This window comes from Lynx rufus, unplaced genomic scaffold (assembly GCF_022079265.1).
Source record: "Lynx rufus isolate CCGP_SWC_20201006 ecotype Redwood Valley unplaced genomic scaffold, mLynRuf1.p SCAF_17, whole genome shotgun sequence".
NCBI classification, from domain to species: Eukaryota; Metazoa; Chordata; class Mammalia; order Carnivora; family Felidae; genus Lynx; species Lynx rufus.
The window spans coordinates 9,379,717-9,397,838 of NW_025814831.1; the positions used below are offsets into that span (position 1 = coordinate 9,379,717).

The 18,122-nt window shown below is 47.6% G+C and overlaps 1 protein-coding gene across 1 annotated transcript in view; it reads right to left on the reverse strand.

Annotated features, from left to right (window-relative positions):
• AK7 (adenylate kinase 7) overlaps window positions 1-18,122 on the reverse strand; it is a gene marked incomplete at its 5' end in the record, with an annotated part of 71,317 nt that overhangs the window by 21,122 nt on the left and 32,073 nt on the right. Inside the window, 7 exons of the mRNA XM_047079907.1 lie at window positions 2,429-2,561; window positions 3,820-3,948; window positions 7,183-7,332; window positions 8,424-8,501; window positions 9,408-9,498; window positions 11,848-11,936; window positions 14,317-14,397. Coding sequence (XP_046935863.1) covers window positions 2,429-2,561; window positions 3,820-3,948; window positions 7,183-7,332; window positions 8,424-8,501; window positions 9,408-9,498; window positions 11,848-11,936; window positions 14,317-14,397 — 751 coding nt within the window. The remainder of the gene's footprint in view (window positions 1-2,428; window positions 2,562-3,819; window positions 3,949-7,182; window positions 7,333-8,423; window positions 8,502-9,407; window positions 9,499-11,847; window positions 11,937-14,316; window positions 14,398-18,122) is intronic.

Genomic DNA, 18,122 nt, shown 5'->3' on the forward strand with positions numbered 1-18,122 from the left:
TTTTGGCTACGATTTTTGGGTTCTTGCAAAGACCAATTCGTAAGTCTCTGTCCGATAAGTATTGTCTAGGGTCTGTCACATCCCGTTAGCCCGGATCCTCCCTCCCCTCCTGGGGTGGCGCCGTTCACTGCTCCCAGCACCCTGCTCCGGCCTTACACCCCAGGCTTACAGTGCATGTGCACGTGGTCACGTACCCCTGTAGATCCTTTAAAATCCCAGCCCTCCGCCCTCTAATGTGCCTTGCCAGATTTCCTTCCGCGGGTATCCTCACAACGGAACGTCTTAGTTCGGGTTGTTTCCTCTCTCTCAAGTGGTGGGCACCAGGATGTGGGTAAGTCTCTCTAACACCAGCATGTTGACTCCCAAGCGTCTCACCGGCGAGGAAGGGGCGGTGTTTTCTCTCAAAGTATCAAACTGGGCTCTCCGTGTGCCTTCCTTTTCCTCCGGGACAGCCCTGGGATTCTAAATTCCATTTCCTCCCAGCCTGGCTGACACCAAAGCAGAAACCAACGCACAGATAATCAGCTACCTGCGCTAAGTGGGCATCCAGTGTGTGTACATAAGACCGTGTTCTCCACGCCTTAAAAAAAACCAGACTTGAGTGGCCTGGGAGAAGGGGAGGAGGGAGAGGGGTACTCTGACTTCAGAGGAAGGTGTGGACGGACTAGAATCCTTGAAGAGGAGTGTCTGGGGAGAGGACCCCCCTGCAGGGGCAAAAGGGGGTGCCGGAAGACCAGAGGTGGGGAGGCCAGTCAAGAGAGGTGCCCCAAAGGATGCAGTGGGTGGTCCTCGGTGGGAGGGTCTGGGAAGGGCAACCCTAGGAAGGAGCTGTCTGTCACCAGGGGCTGACGCCTCCGTCCTTCTTCCCTGCTTCCCACCTGCCTGGCCCAACCCCAACCCGGGAGGATCAGACCAGCAAGATGAGAGCAGGAGGTAAGAGGAAAGAAGCCAAATGTGCTTGAGAGGTGGTGAGGGGAGAAACTCTGTTGGGGAAGCGCCCAGTGGCCACACATTGGACTGGTCTATAAATGATACCAGTAAAACCAGTCTGATGGAAGATCGTGACCATCAGTGTACGAAAATGAAATGGTTCTGGTTTCCAGATAACTTCTACAGGTTGCTTTTCTGCCAAATAGCTAAGTGCCTTGGAGATGTCTACGTTCAAAACCCAGCTTGCACTTGTTTGATCAGGATGGGCTTCTTAAAGCATGAAAACCCAGAAACTCTACCTATTTATTATCGAGGAGTTGCAATGGACCCAGCCTGAAACTCTGTCCAGGGGTGACGAAAGAATGAGTCCAGAATTTGAGTTCAAAGTGACGGTTTACCACGATCGGCTTGTTCAGCAAACTGCTCAAGGTTACCAAGTGGGTAAGGATAGTTTTCCATGTATTTGTATTTCTTCCTGCATGAATTATGGCTCCACATTATTCATCCATTTTGTTCTATTAAAGAGTTAATGATTTTCTTATTGGCTTGCCTGAGCATTTTATATATTAAGGATATTAAGCCTTTATCATGTTAGTGGCAAATATACTTTCCTTGTTTGTCCTTTGCTTTTTTTTTTTTTAAATGTTTACTTATTTTTGAAAGAGTGAGTGCACAAGCAGGAGAGAGGCAGAAAGAGAAGGAGACGGAGAATCCGAAGCAGGGTCCACGCTGTCGGTGCAAAGCCCTGTTTAGGGCTCAAACCCACGAACCCAAGATCATAACATGAGCTGAAGTCGTATGCTCAATGGACTGAGCCACCCAGGTGTCCCTGTCCTTTGTCTTTTAATCATTTTTTTTAAAGTTGTATTTATTTAATTAATGTCTACACCCAACGTGGGGCTCAAACTCACGATCCCGAGATCAAGAGTCACACACTTTTCTGAATTAGCTGGTCAGGCGCCCCTGTCCTTTGCCTTTTAATTAATGACTTTTGATGTTTATAAAATATTTATGACTATCCATTTGATCTCCTCCTCCTCCTCCTCCTCATCATCATCATCATCTTAGGTAGTTCTTTCCCATCCTGTGATCACAGAGTCACCAAAATGTTAATGGTGATTTTTGGGGCGCCTGGGTGGCTTAGTTGGTTGGGCGTCCGACTTCAGCTCAGGTCACAGTCTCACCGCTCGTGAGTTCAAGCCCTGCATCGGGCTCTGTGCTGATGGCTCGGAGCCCGGAGCCTGCTTGGGATTCTGTGTCTCCCTCTCTCTCTGCCCCTCCTCTGCTCATACTCTCTTTCTCTCAAAAATAAACAAACGTTAAAAAAATTTTTTTAATGTTAATGGTTATTTTTCCTTCCAGGGGTGGGGTAATATTATGAATGAGATTTCTTTGTTGTCATGTTTTCCGTACTCTGCTTTTAATAGCAGGCAGGCAGTCTTTTCTCACAAGGAAACAAAACCTGTCACCACGAGCAGCGCCGTGCGGTGCACGATACCTGCGTTCTGCTCCATGCTTTCCTTGATGCCGTCCAAGAGCTCCTGAGCTTCATCCACGTTCTCCTCCTCCTCCTCCTCCTCTTCGCCTTCTTCCTCTTCCTCCTCTTCATCCTTAGGCGTGACGATCGTCTCCTACAGACCACAGGGATATTCGGGTCGGAGGACGCCCTCCACGGACCCGCTGCTCACAAACCATCCGGCAGGTGGTCCTGGAAAAGACTGGTGCCCAAGTAGGGACCACGCCCACCCACAGCCGTCATGCAGGAAGTTGGGATGCATGTGTCTACAGAGGGGGGTGAGAGCCTTGAGGTTTCTCTCACTCTGTTTTAGGAGAAGAATCTATTTCTGTGTTAATGCCAGAACCGCTTAAGAGTCAACACTTCCTTCCGTATCAGGTTGTATCTTACTTTCAGGAAACACATTTCGTAGAAATCAAGACTTTTAGTAATCGTTTAAGGAGGTATGTCATAGCATCAACCATTTCCAATAAAACGATGAAAAGCAGTTAGTTGGCGGTGGGGGAGGTGGGATAAACAGGCAGAGGACAGAGGATTTTTAGGGCACCGGTAAACACAAGTCATTATACGTCTGTTCAGACCCGCAGGGTGTGCAACACCGAGGGCAAACCCTAAAGTCAACAGTGGACATTGGGTAGTAATGAGGTGTTAACACAAGTTCATCAGCTGTGACTAATGGAATCACTCTGGTGGGGATGTTGGTAATGGGGAGGGGGAGGCTATACGTGTAAGAGGGAGGGGATATATGGAAAATCTAAGGGGCGCCTGATGGCTTAGTTGGTTGAGCATCCGACTCTTGATTTCGCCTCAGGTCATGATCCCAGGGTCGTGGGACTGAGCCCTGTGTCAGGCTCTGTGCTGAGTGTAGAGCCTGCTTAGGATTCTCTCTCTCTCTCTCTCTCTCTCTCTCTCTCTCTCTCCCCCCTCCTTCCCTCTCTCTCTCCCCCTCCCCTACTTATGCTCTCTCTCATAAAATAAATAAATAAACATGAAAAAAACTGCTCTAAGAAAATAGTCCTTTTTTTAAGAGCAGTTAATGAATAAATAGTCTGGTAATACTCTGGGAAACATACATCAAGAATAAGAAAACCTAAAGATGTTCTAGTCAACAGAGAAAATACAAGATATATTTTTAAGCAACAGCTGGCGATAGACTGAATTTCAAGGGCAACCCCATGAAAGAAGCTTCTATCTCACAGAGGAAAGTCCCGCGGGATTCTGCGCTTTCATAACTGGGGCCAACAACAAAATCCAATTGAAATAACAAATCTCACCGTAGGATGCCACGTAAAATTAGTGGCTTCCTTATTACGAGATGAAGGGAAGCATTTTTAAGATATGAAAATTCCCAGTGAAGTAGTTAGAAACGTTACCAGTCTTGCTATGGCTTCAGAAATGACATCCTTCAATTTAATGTGATGCAGTTTGTAGTGTTTAGACAAGGCTTCAGCGATACTAGATTTTCCCACAGCGGGGGGACCGAGAATGCAAATCTTGATCGGCTGAAAAAGGAGAATAAGGATCACACGGTGAGCTTTGGACGATCCGTGGCTAGACAGGAGTGGTTTTTTGGTTTTTAATTTTGGAGAGGGTGCCTTTTTTTGAATGTCTCTGGATTCAACTCAGGCTAACTCTTCTCTGCCGAGACTCCAGAGTCACTCCCTCCGCTGCTGGCCTTGTGGTCAGCACCACATCATCCTGACAGTGCTGCCTTCCGATGGGAGTGGCCGTTATGCTAATTCATTCAGCGTGTGTTTAGTGAGCAACTACTATGTGACCAACATGGGGGACACAGCGCTCAACAAAGATGTACTCAGGAACACCTCAAAATTATTAAAGAACAAAGTACTTGAGTGTCACAGGCTACCATATTACTCATTAAAGAAAACAAAGACTGGGGCGCCTGGGGGGGGGGGTCAGTGGGTTAAATGTCTGCCTCTTGATTTCAGCTCAGGTCACGGTCTCATGGTTTGTGACTTCGAGCCCCACATCGGGCTCTGTGCTGACAACGCGGAGCCTGCTTGGCCTTCTCTCTCTCTCCCTCTCCCAAAATAAATAAACTTAAAATTTTTTTTTAAAAAGACAACAAAGAAAGAGAATTTCTGGTCTAATGTGCAGGTGCTTAGTTTATCGCCTCATGAGTACTGTCTCTGGACTGGCTTGGTCTCTAAGTATTCTTTACTTTTTAACACAGTTAACTTATTCTAGTTTTTAAAAAATATGCTCATTTGGGAAAAAAAAAAGCGCCTCACAATTTCTGCTGCTGAAACTTGCTCGAATATGCTACAGAAGCTGTGTGACATTCATAACCAGTGAGTAAATGTTTATTTGCAACAGAAGTCGAAATATCAGCGGCAGTCGTTTCTTCCAAAATGGTCCAAACAACACTCGTGCAACCGAGGCTTCATATTTTGTGAGGCGATTAGTAACCAAAGTCAGGCTGATGGGGAGCATTTTCAGTGGCAGAGCGTCCATGTGCTTAAAGGTTTTGTAATTGCTGCCACAAAATTGGCCACGGTTATTATACCATCATATTATGCGACCACTCGACAGGCAAGAAGGCCAAGTCTGTTAGGACGGAGGTGGCAACCAAGACGGCGGGCGGCGGGGGGGGGGGGGGCAGGGGTCCCAGGGAGCGACTCGAGCTGAGTCTTGCTGGGCAGGGCTGCTCCCCTGGGTGGGTCTGAGGTCTAGCTGTCAACGGAGCGTGTTAACGTGTTGTCCACCCGCCAGCGGCAGAGCTCCTGGGGAAGGCGCACCTCCTCCGGGTGAAAAACCAGAACGGCAGCTTATTCGTTTAATAATGAGACGTATGGCTGCCACTGAACTCAGAACTCCAAGTACACGTGTCTGGGGCATTTGCTCCCTCAGAGCAGACAGGCACGGAGGGCCGTTGATGAGCAGCGTTTGAAGCATGAAGAGTTAGGTGAATGAGCTACTTCATGGCGTCTGGTCCCGGGGGCTTGAGGCACCTGTCCGCAGCAGGGACAACTTTGCCTTGCGAAAGGGACTGGAATCACGGGAGCCTTTGGCTTAAGACTCCACCTTTTGGGATGCCACTGGCCTGCCACGGTCTACGCTACCCTCGGTAGTTTCCCGTGCGACGCGGACCAACGCCCCCAGGGACGGCTAGACGGTTCAAGTGTTGGATACGCTTAGTCCCTCTATCCCGTTCCGTCCAGTCTTGCTGATCGGGAACCATGTGATCTCCTCAAGGCGTCTTGTCCTACCTCTACTCTGGCTGCGTTGTTTTACCTTTGACCCAGAGAATGACACTAGTTTAACGATTTGAGCTGGGTTCTTGGGTGCCTCGGGATAGGCTCCGAGTACAGCCGCCGTGCGTATCTCACATGCTTAACGGGATTGTCGTTTCTTTCGCTAAGACGCACATCTTCTACGTACTCTTAACTGGGCATGCTTGTCAGGAGAAGGCGGTTCTTCGGATACAATGGGGATACCATTCTTGCTTTTCTGGAGTGTTCCCACCCTCAGTGGTAACTATGGGTATGATGGCACCCGCTCCTCCTGTGCTACCCTACAGTTTTCACAACACATTCTCATGTATTACCCACTATCGTCTTTGGGATGCTTCCCTGGCATAAATCCAAGGATCCGGGCAAGGGCTACATACGCCCGATTTCGGGGAGGGTGGTGTGGAGATGCCACCGTTAGGCCATTCTAGCTAAGTTTGCATCCTAGCTAGTTTGAATCTCTGACTAGCTGTGTGACGTTGAAGAAATGCTTAAACTCTCTGAGCCTCAGTTTCCTCATCTCTAATGTGGAGATAAGAATATCTACCTTGAGGGGTGCCTAGGTGGCTCAGTCGGTTGGGCGTCCGACTTCAGCCAGGTCACGATATCACGGTTCATGAGTTCGAGCCCCGCGTCGGGCTCTGGGCTGATGGCCCAGAGCCTGGAGCCTGTTTCCGATTCTGTGTCTCCCTCTCTCTCTGCCCCTCCCCTGTTCATGCTCTGTCTCTCTCTGTCTCAAAAATAAATAAACGTTAAAAAAAAAAATTAAAAAAAAAAAAAAAGAATATCTACCTTGAAGCTCTACCTGTGGTGATTAAAATGACCAGTGAACCCCCTGGCCAAAAGGAAGAGATCAAAGTAACAACTGGACTTCTTCCATTTTCCATTTCTCCTACCGTCTCCCGTAGGTAACCCGGGGCTGAAACAGACAAGCCAGGAAGCCCCTGCCATTTTTCCGTTTATAGGCAGTGCTGTGGCCATCAGTCTTGAGCTTACTATCGTGTTCAATTTGTGTCAAGCGTAACAGTCATTAATCTGTCTAACTTTAAACTGTTTAATACTTAATTGACAAGAATTAATAGACAACTAGATTGTCAGACGTGGACAAGTCGGTCAAATTTGAAAAAGAGCTTGAATTTAGAAATTGGGACATCTGAGAAAGAAAATACTTTCATTGGTGTAATCATACCAAACGTTTCATTTACTTCGCTCAAATTAGAAGTTGGAACAGGAAGGAGCTCCTGGATGGCTCAGTCGGTTAAGCGTTCAACTTCAGTTCAGGTCATGATCTAATAGTTCGTGGGTTCGAGCCCCGTGTCAGACTCTGTACTGACAGCTCAGAGCCTGGAACCTGCTTCAGATTCTGTGTCTCCCTCTCTCTCCGCCCCCTTCCCTGCTCATGCTCTCTCTCTCTCTTTCTCAAAATCAAACAAACATTAAAAAAAAAAAAAAAAAGAAGTTGGAACAGGAAATTGTTATAGTTACCAATAATCCTCTGCTTTGCTTGTACTCTTTGAGGATATTGCTGATATTTTCCACAAATCCCGTTTGGGCAAGCCATCGAATGTTAAAATTCTCCTTCACAAAAAGTGCTTCCATTCTCAGGTTGACCAGTAAATGATCAAGACACTCTTGCTACAGGATAAAGGAATATTAGAGATTTGTCCTTTCCTTTGCCTTTCATTTTGACAGTCATAACAGGCCCAAATCACTGTCATCACAGGAAAAATATATATACATTCACAAAACCTGGATGTGAATCAATGGCGGCCCTCAGTGTGGACAGAGCGCCCTCTGTGGCCCTCCGTGGCACTTCTAAACTCTTCCCGTGTCTGCCCTCAGGGACAGGCAGCATCCTGGCTCTTAGTCTAGCAGCTCAAAGAAGTAGAGAGGTACTAGAAGCCCCAGGAAAGGGTTTCTTTTTTTTCCCCCGCACCAATTGTAATCGGATCCATTCTTTGAACAGTGCAATCCCATGGCTCGAGATCCAAAAGAACAAATGTAGAGGAAAGCACTCCCTTTGACCCCCATCCCCACCCACCCAGCTCTGCTCCCCAGAGGCCACCAGAGATACCAGCCCCTTCGGAAACATTCTCGAATGTAGTGCTTTGATGCAATTTATTCCTAAAATGAAGTATATCCTAGAGCAAGCTCCAAGAGCACACCGCTGACTAAGGATGTGTAGGTTTTTGTGGTGACGGGATCAGAAATCCCAGGTTCCTGGGGCGCCTGGGTGGCGCAGTCGGTTGGGCGTCCGACTTCAGCCAGGTCACGATCTCGCGGTCCGTGAGTTCGAGCCCCGCGTCAGGCTCTGGGCTGACGGCTCAGAGCCTGGAGCCTGTTTCCGATTCTGTGTCTCCCTCTCTCTCTGCCCCTCCCCCGTTCATGCTCTGTCTCTCTCTGTCCCAAAAATAAATAAACGTTGAAAAAAAAATTTTTTTTAAAATAAAAAAAAAGAAATCCCAGGTTCCTGTGTGAATTGCACAAAGAGACCAGAGCAAAAGGACAGTCGGCGTCTGTAAAGCATTTATGGATCAGATGTCTCAAATACATTTTCTGACCAGGACCTCTGAGGGTTTTTCGGAAAAGAAGAGAAAGGGAAGTTGCTTTTGGGGTGCACTGTTCGGCTGTGCAGGAGGGGCAAAGGGGAACCGGAAGTCAGGCGTTCTGACTCCAAATCCCCCGAGAACCGATGCATTTTGGAAAAGACTCTCTTCAGTACTTACTGTTAAGTCCTTGGTTAGGAAAGCATTTTCTTTGGGGAGTCTCTGGATTTTCCCAGGGCCAGTATTTTTACTGATGCACTGTTAGAGAAAAACAGGGATATTATTTGGCTTGCCTATAAGATTTTGATATAAAATTTTTCAAATGAATGTAAACATAAGTGAATATATATGTATATGTGTGTGTGTGTGTGTGTATATATATATATATATATATATTTTTTTTTTTTTTTGCAAAGCAGAGGGGAGTGCACTGAGGGTATTCATTGATTTATTTGTTAACAAGTATTCAAGTATTCAACGTTCACCACTACAGGCCAGGGACTGGAGACAGAGATGAGTGAGGCCAGATCCCTGCTCTCAAGGGGCTCTCAGTCTGTGGGCGGCGGGGGGCGGGGGGGTGGCAAACATGTACACAGAAGATTATGTGGAAAGTCTGCAGTTGGAGGAGGGGGTGCTGGGAAAAGAGGTGCCTGGCCAGTTGGGGGAGGTGGGAAGGAGGCAGGGAGGGTGCAGAGGAGGAGATCTGAGCTGAATGTTAAAGATGAGCAGGGGGTGGTTGGAGGAAGGCCACACTCACTGTGCTAGCTGGGCTCCAGGTTGACAAGCAGCCTGGCTTTGAGAGGGGAACCCCTCCCAGCCTCAGACCTAGGGCCTCTGGAAGCTGCCAGTAGGTTTGAGGAACCCGACCATGTCAGTACTTTGGGGCAAGTGTCCCAGAAACATTTTAGTGACCCCGTGTGTGATTCATGTGTGTCTTGTCCCCACAGTGGCCTCTCCTACTTTCTTCCGTGCAGACTGGAGAGAGGCCATCTTGATGGTAAATTTCCCAGCACACACACGGCAAACGCAGATAGTGACTCTGGTTTTAAGGCTCTTCCGTTTGGGGAGCCCCCAGTCTTGCCGGCGCACCCGATTCCATGGCTATACTTCAGGGGGTGAGACAATTTAAGAAATGCCGTCAAATATGGGATGAAACAGCTGTACCTTGACCAAGTCTTCCAGGGTGTGAATGGACTCGTCCACAGCAACCAGGTAGTGAAGCTTTGGCACGTGGTCTATTATGTTTTGAATCACTCTGCCGCCCACCAGGAGAAGCCATCGCCAGAGGGGAGGAAGCAAAAGAGATGTGGTCAAGTAGGGTTCACCGACCACCGCCGCCATGGGCCAGCCAGCATCTCCCTCCATGGCTAATGTGGTCGGCTGGGGGCGGTGGGAGAGAGGGATGGCAGTCTCTACGGACGGGGAAGTGGGTAAAGTCCAGTGACACTCCCGGGGCTGAAGAGCCGCTGGGAAAGTAGAAAGGCCAGGAGTTGAGGGGCCATCCGTCTGCCTCCAGATTCTCCCAGTGTGCAACAAAGGGCACCTGACGACCAGCAGGACTTCAGTTTGTGAAGTCTGCTCACCCAGGGGCTCCTGGGAGTCTCTCAAGTGCTCCGGAGAGGGGGTTTCACAAAGTCAGACACAGATTCAGAGAAGCCGTGGCTGTCTTTGGGGAACTGCGTGGCGCTAAGAGGCAGGTCAGGGGCTAAGATTTCCTGCCCTGGGTCAGTCACGATTGCCAACATCCGAGGGCCCGCCTCTGGGCGAAGGCTGTGCCGTGGGCTTTCTGGGTGTTCCCTCCCTGACTTCTCACAAGTCTACCAGGCGGGTACCGTTGCTATCCCCATCTTATTATTTTTTCTTTTTTTTTTGTTTTGTTTTGTTTTTTAACGTTTATTTATTTTTGAGACAGAGAGAGACAGAGCATGAACAGGGGAGGGTCAGAGAGAGAAAGGGAGACACAGAATCGGAAACAGGCTCCAGGCTCTGAGCCATCAGCACAGAGCCTGATGCGGGGCTTGAACTCATGAACCGTGATATCATGACCTGAGCCGAAGTCAGACACTTAACCGACTGAGCCACCCAGGCACCCCCATCTTATTATTTTTTAATGTCTGTTTTTGAGACAGACAGAGTGCAAGCAGGGGAGGGGCAGAGAGAGAGGGAGACACAGAATCTGAAGCAGGCTCCACGCTTAGCGCAGAACCTGACTCAGGGCTCAATCTCACGACCCTGGGATCATAACCTGAGCCGAAATCAAGAGTCAGACACCCAACTGACTGGGCCACCCAGGCGCTCCGGTATTTTGTGTTCATAATGTAAAGGATTCTTTCACATCTTTAAAACCTAATAATGTAATAATGTAAAGTGTCCGCTGGAAAGAAGGGTACGTTTCAGCGTTTCCATGTCCAGTGTTACATGTTGGCTACAATAGATCTAGGTTTTGCACGCAGTCTGGAGTTGATATAATTTGGAGGACCCTTCTTTAAGAAAAATAATAAAACTTAAATTTAGGACCTCGGAAGAGACCCACGTAGCGGTGGGGGTCTTGAAATCTAAGCTTCATGGTTTCCCAGTAAATTTGTAAACCCACCCGGATTACGACTAATTGCCTAAATGACCACTGGAATCTAGAAGCCAGAGTCTCAGGGAAGGGCTGAAACTGCTCACTCCTGGCGGGGGGTGGGTGGGAGGGTGGGTGGAGGGGGGTGCAACAGGGCAGTAGAATAAAGCCCCCGGAACCTAAAATGTAGAAGTGATAAACCATAAATACAGTGAACCCTCTCTCTGACCCCAGTGTCCAAGTCAGGGTCTGCAAAGAGGAAGGCTCTCCAGACGTGTCTGGAGCCTAGCGCTGGGATACAGTGTGAGTGTGAAACACGTGTGCTCAAGTGGCCTACAATTGCCAAAAACACCTGCTTCAGGTTTAGAATTTGCGATCTGATTTCTGGAACTTAATTAAGTTGGTAGACTGGACACAACACTCTTACCTGAGACAGAGGAACAAGAGAGTAGGTCCCCAGAATGCACATAACACAGTCTTATCTTTTCCCGAATTGGAAGGCATGCTGTTCTGTGGGAGAACAGTCTAAAAGATGACCTTGAACTTGTCATCCAAAGTGCAGCACTTTAAATTTTTTTTTTTTACGTTTATTTATTTTTGAGACGGAGAGAGACAGAGCTCTGTTCTTAATCCCCTCTGTTCTCCCCCCATGATGGGGGAGGGTCAGAGAGAGAGAGGGAGACAGAGAATCTGAAGCAGGCTCCAGGCTCTGAGCTGTCAGCACAGAGCCCGACGCGGGGCTCGAACTCACGGACCGTGAGATCATGTCCTGAGCCGAAGTTGGACGCTTAACCGACTGAGCCACCCAGGCGCCCACCCAGGCGCCCCCAAAGTAGAGCACTTTTAGATGGTGGACCCTATTCCACCAGATGCAAACTGGAGATAATAACCACACCTTCTGCATAGGGTCGTTGCCAAGAATAAATACAATAACACATGTGAGGGTCTTGGCGTGTGTAAGTGCTCACTCCAGGCTCACTCCAACACCAGCACGTTAGTCAATTACTTCTAGGGAAGTCGTATCTCTAGGACGATACTTACCCTGCTAGATCAAGAACATGGATTGTTGGGATTACATTTGTTCCATCTCCAAACACTGGCAACGCAGGGACCTCACCCAACCAAGCCATCTAAAAGAAAAGCAAAAGCGTATTTTCCCTGGTTATACACAACTATTATGGCTCACACACACACAGCCATAGTCAGGGGCATCCGAAAGACCCAGTTATCTGATGAAGTCATCGCCTAAGGGGATGTTTTGAAAATCAGTTCTTTTTTTTATTAAAAAAAATTGTTTTAATGTTTATTTATTTTTGAGAGAGAGAGAGAGAGAGAGAGAGAGAGAGAGAGAGAGACAGAACGTGAGCATAGGAGGGCAGAGAGACAGGGAGACACAGAATCCGAAGCAGCAGCCTTCAGGCTCTGAGCTGTCAGCGTGGAGCCTGATGGGATCTTGAAGTCACAAGCTGTGTGACCATAACCTGAGCCGAAGCTGGACGCTCAACAGACTGAGCCACCCAGGCGCCCCTGAAAACCAGTTCTGATGGGATTTAGTTGCTGATCGAGTCCTATTAGGAGAAATAGTGTAACCTCAGGGCTGAAATACTTTACAAGAAATCTATCTTTCCTGGCTCTCTTCAGGAGTCATCTGCATGGCGTCTATACAGAAAGGAAATGTTTTCATATGCATGACACCTTCCACTCTTACCAAAAAATGTGAATTCAAGTCTAAAATTCCTCCCACAGGGCCAGGGATAATTAGTGTCAGTTCATAGATGAAATGCTTAGTTGATAAAGTATTCTGCAGGAGGCTACATTTCTGATGAGTCGGGGAGCCTGGATTTGAACTCTGGTCTTCAGAGTCCAAGTCCTTGTCTTTTCCCTGCATTAGGAATTTCAGTAAATAGACAGTCTGGGTATTGTTCAGCTGTCAGGTACTAGATTGTTTTAAATTGCTTTTATTTTTTTAAAGTCTATTTATTTTGAAAGAGAGAGAGAGAGCACATGAGCAAAAGAGCAGGGGAAGGACAGAGAGAGGGAGAGACAGAATCCAAAGCAGGCTCCAAGCTGTCATTGCAGAGCCCAATGCGGGCCTCAATCTCACGACCCCGAGATCATGACCTGAGCTGAAATTGAGAGTCAGACACTTAACCGACTGAGCCACCCAGGAGCCCCTTAAGTGACTTTTAAACAGTCAAAGAGGTAGGTGTGAGGGCCACAACAAACCACTGGATCTTGTAAGATATTTTGGACTCTGCAAAACCATTGAAGAACTTTAAGCAGTAGACCATTGAATTTGAAGCAGTAAACCACTGAAGAATTCACAACAGATTTTCTTTTGTTGCCACTAGAAAGAATGATGGGGATTAAGAGTTGAAACGGGAAGGTGGAGGTCAGGACAGTTGTGCAGACAAGAGATGTCTGCCCTCCCCAGCCTGTGGGTGGAGGACTGGGGGAGCGCGGTTGGAGAGAAGGGAGATACTGGGGAGGTTGGCTCTACAGTACTGGGGGGTTTCGTGATGGATGAGAAGGAGGGAGGGGTTGGGTTGTGGTTGGTGCAGCTAGGTGGAAGAAGGTCCCATTTTCGGAGATGAGGTCCTAGAGGAACGGCAGGTTTGGGGGTGACCGTAGGTGGAGTTTGGGTTTGTGAACCATCCAAAGTGAGGTGTCGAATAAATAGGCAGCCAGATGTACAGAGCTAGGACTAAGGAGAGAGCCCTGCTGGAGAAACTTATGTTTGAGAGTCATTGGCCCCAGTCACGGGAATGGACAGACCCACCCAGGGAAAGAGTGTCGACAGAGAAGACCAGAGGGTCTGGGGTAGGAACCTGAGAAAGCCAGCATTCAGTGGTCAGGTGGGTGAGGGGTAGCTGAGAACCGATAAGGAGAGACTACAAATGGACATCATCACCTACCATTGTCCCACACTTCAGCCCCACGCAGCTTTTTGCTGTCCCTTAACACAGCCCACACATTGCTGCCTCCGGTCTTCGTGCTTACAGTTCCCGCTGCCTTTCCCCCAGAAAGCGAAGGAGCCACCTCCCTTTTCACTTCCTGCTCACATGTCCCCTCATGAGAAAGGCTTTCCCCGACCATCATATCCAAGATACAACCTCCTAGCCCTACCGCCGGCTCTCTTTCTACCTTTCTCTGCTTTGTTGCTTTCCATTTTGTTTTTCAACAGCTGAAATACTCAACGTGTACTGGCTAATTTGGCCCTTGTCTACTATTCTCCTCCTCTTCCCCACTGGAATCCAAGCCCCACAGACGCAGGGATTTTATTACGGCATCGGATTCCCCGAATCTACAATCCCCGATGCCCATGGGAGGCATCGATGTTTGTCTCATGAATGAAAGGAGATCCATCTTGTTTCCTTATTATGCCGAGAGTGTGGTAAATACAAATTGTTAGTAACAGGAAAGGAAAATAGAAAAAAAAAATCTTCAAATTGTATAACCTTACTGTAAAATGCTTTAAAAAAAAAACCTTCAGTCATTGAAAACTCATACCTTGAAAAAATAATGTAAGATGCCTCCTTCCACTCCATACTGAAGTCCAGCAGCAACCACGTAAGTCGCGAATTTTTTGACCTATTAGATAAAGTACAGGAGAAAAGCTAAATGTAATATTATTAATCATACCAAACCAGATTATTTTCGTGGTTAGAATGAGTACTATATGAATGCTTCTGACCACTATTAAAATTGATGTGGTACATTTTTTTAAGTTTATTTATTTATTTTGAGAAAGAGAGAGATCGAACGTGAGCAGGGGAGGAGCAAAGACAGAGAGAGACAGAGACAGAGACAGAGATAGAGACAGAGATAGAGAACTAGGAGATCATGACCTGAGCCCAAACAAGAATCAGATGCTTAACCGACTGAGCCACCCAGGCGCTCTGGGACTTTTTTTTTTTTTAATTTTTTTTTTAACGTTTATTTATTTTTGAGACAGAGAGAGACAGAGCATGAACGGGGGAGGGGCAGAGAGACAGGGAGACACAGAATCGGAAGCAGGCTCCAGGCTCTGAGCCATCAGCCCAGAGCCCGACGCGGGGCTCGAACTCACGGACCGCGAGATCGTGACCTGGCTGAAGTTGGACGCCGAACTGACTGCGCCACCCAGGCGCCCCTGGGACTTTTAATTAACTAAAAGCCAGAGACGATGATGTGTGACAACTTAACACCTCCATGCACTATACTGGCACCTACAGAAGAAGGGAGATATAAAAATGGGTCCTTCCATGACGATCTTTATTTACCCAGTAGGGGAGGTGGACACACATATGGAGTTTCTAGGAACGGGCCACACTACAACATGTGATATTGTGATTCATAACAAGATACATATATTCGGTTTTCATCTCCATATCTGGCACTGAGTTCCTACAACTACAGGAATGTCCTAAGCCATAGAGTGATCAAGGTGTCTTTTGTTATGTCAATCAGGTGACTTTTGGACCCAATCTGGAGATGTGGGTTGATTGCCTGAAGCGCCAAGCTTGTGACCAGAAGGTCAGAACTTCCAACTCCTGTACCACCTCCAGGGAGGGGTGAGGGGTGGAGAGGAGTTCAGTCACCAATGGCCACCGATTTACTCAAACATGATGAAGTCTCCATAAAAGCCCAAAAGGAGGCTTGGATAGCTTCTAGATTGGTGAAATGTGTGCAGACTCGGGAAGAGTAGGGAAACTCCATGACTTTCCCTATCCCTTGCCCTGTGATCTCTTCCATCTGGCTCTTCTGGAGTTATATTCTTAAAAGTGTATTTATTTATTTTTGAGAAAGAAAGAGAGAGCAAGCGAGAGAGGGCAAGAGAGTGAACAGGGGAGGGGCAGAGAGAGAGAGAGAGAGAGAGAATCTCAAGCAAGCTCTGTGTTGTCAGCACAGAGTCCAACATGGGGCTCGAATTCATGAACCGTAGGATGGTGACCTGAGCCGAAATCCAGAGTTGGGCATTTAACCAACTGAGCCACCCAGGTGCCCCTGAGTTATATTCTTTTATTATAGCAAACTGGTAGTCTAGTATGTAAAATGTTTCTCTGAATTCTGTGAGCCACTCTAGCAAACTATTCAAACCTAAGGTGGGGGAGGTGAGTGGGGTCATTGGAACCTCCAACCCATATGGGTTGGTCAGAAGCACAGGTGACAACTTGGGCTTGCAACTGAAGAGGGTAGAAGCAGAAAAATGTTCACCTTTAGCTCAGAAGGCTGACCTATAGCCTGCATAGTTTTGATAAGGATCAAACATATACGGGTTGCTACATTCTTCTAGGGTCTCATGACTGCCCGTGTATTTCACTGACAGTTAATATTGAACTGAATGATACGCATCAGAGAAATCTCGTGAAAGTAGTTTCACCAGTAGAAATTCAAAGCAGCATTTCTGATCTCATACTTCTTGCGCGTCCCTACCCCCTTGAGCACTCAGCATATAACCACCAGCTTCGTACAGAAAAAGTGCAGCCCTTTCTGCCCACGGGTCCTGTCCCCATGCTACTTAAATAAACTTACTAAGTTGTTACATACACCGTCTCAAGAATTCTTTCTTGACCGTTGCGCTCGACGACCCCACAACACAACTGGTGTCTGAAGAGGCAGGGGGCAGGCTTGCAGGGCTGAGCCCTAGCGGGATCTGACGTCACCTCCAGGAAGATAGTGTCAGAACTGAGTTGAAATGTAGGACACCCCGCTGGTGCCGAGACTGTCTTTGCCTCGTGGAAAGCCCCTCCCAGGGTGTGCGCGCACACACGTTGGAACTGGGTCCAGAAACTCTGTCGGGAAAATGAGTCTCTTCTGCTCCAGGTGGTGGATTAAAAAATCTAAAGCCTCCTAGCGCAAATACCAAAAAATGCCAAATAAGATGCCACTCGTATCCTGCCAGCAAGGCAGAATTCTCAAGGAAATAAGAGCTACCCGCTAGGAGCCAAAAACAGAAGTGACTCAGTGGGTTGAGTGTCCGACTCTTCATGTCAGCTCAGGTCGTGGTCTCACAGTTTGTGGGTTCAAGCCCCTCACTGGGCTCTGAGCTGACAGTGCGGAGCCTGCTTGGGATTCTCTCTCTCCCTCTCTGCCTCCCCTGCTCATGTGTGCGCGTGCTCTCTCTCTCTCTCTCAAAATAAATAAATAAAAACTGGGGCGCCTGGGTGGCGCAGTCGGTTGAGCATCCGACTTCAGCCAGGTCACGATCTCGCGGTCCCGGAGTTCGAGCCCCGCGTCAGGCTCTGGGCTGATGGCTCAGAGCCTGGAGCCTGTTTCCGATTCTGTGTCTCCCTCTCTCTCTGCCCCTCCCCCGTTCATGCTCTGTCTCTCTCTGTCCCAAAAATAAATAAACGTTGAAAAAAAAATTAAAAAATAAATAAATAAATAAATAAATAAATAAAAACTTAAAAAAAAAAAAACCAGAAGTGAAAACAAGAGTGGGGAGAGCAGAGAGTTGGGCCACAGTATGAAGGGTGCATTCACAACAAAAGGGTGACCTTAGAAGGAAGTCCTCCCTGCGACAGAAGACGGCGAGAAAGAATCATGTCCAACCTAGCCAAGGTTTTGGAAGGAAAAACGCTCCCTGGAGAATTTTAACCTCGGCCTTGTACTTTTCAAAGGTTTGTCTTTCACATTTAAATTCCCTGCTTAATCCAGATATTCCAGAGCCAAAAAGTAACATAAAAAGCATTTTAGGCAGTGAGACTCTTTAGAGCACTTCAGAGAGGCAGATACAAAGCCCCTGCTACCCCCACCCAGGGACCTCCCCTGTCCCTTAAAGCCCCAGGAAAGGGACAACGCTGGGGCAAGAGTGGTGACTTATGGTAGCAGAGGTGTGCTGGTTTGAGGGCACAGCATTGACCGTGAAGCCAATAACAAACTGTAAGGCATGTTCACATGGTGAATTCCCATTTCCCATTGACCATGATGAATCCTGAAGGCACCCGACTCATGAACATCCTTGAGACTTTTATAGCAGCACTTTTGGTGAACACAGACTTCGCGTTAGCTCCCTTTCCCCTGAGAACTCATCTACATGAGGCTTTTAGGGGCGATGAGCTATTAAGAAACCAATGTCGACAATTTAAAGCGATGCTATTTAAAAAAAAAAATCCATGTCAAATTACAGGATTATTTTTATAATTGGAGTTCCATAAATCGCCAGAAAATATGTTTATTAATAGTGACTTTGTAGAAAAAGACCTTACTAAAGATGAGCTCACAAACCAAAATTATAAAACTTATGAGGGAACAAACAATCCACCACAAATGAAATCAGACTTGCACTGCCTTCAGAAAATAAATTAGCAGAGGGGCGCAGGGTGGCTCAGTCG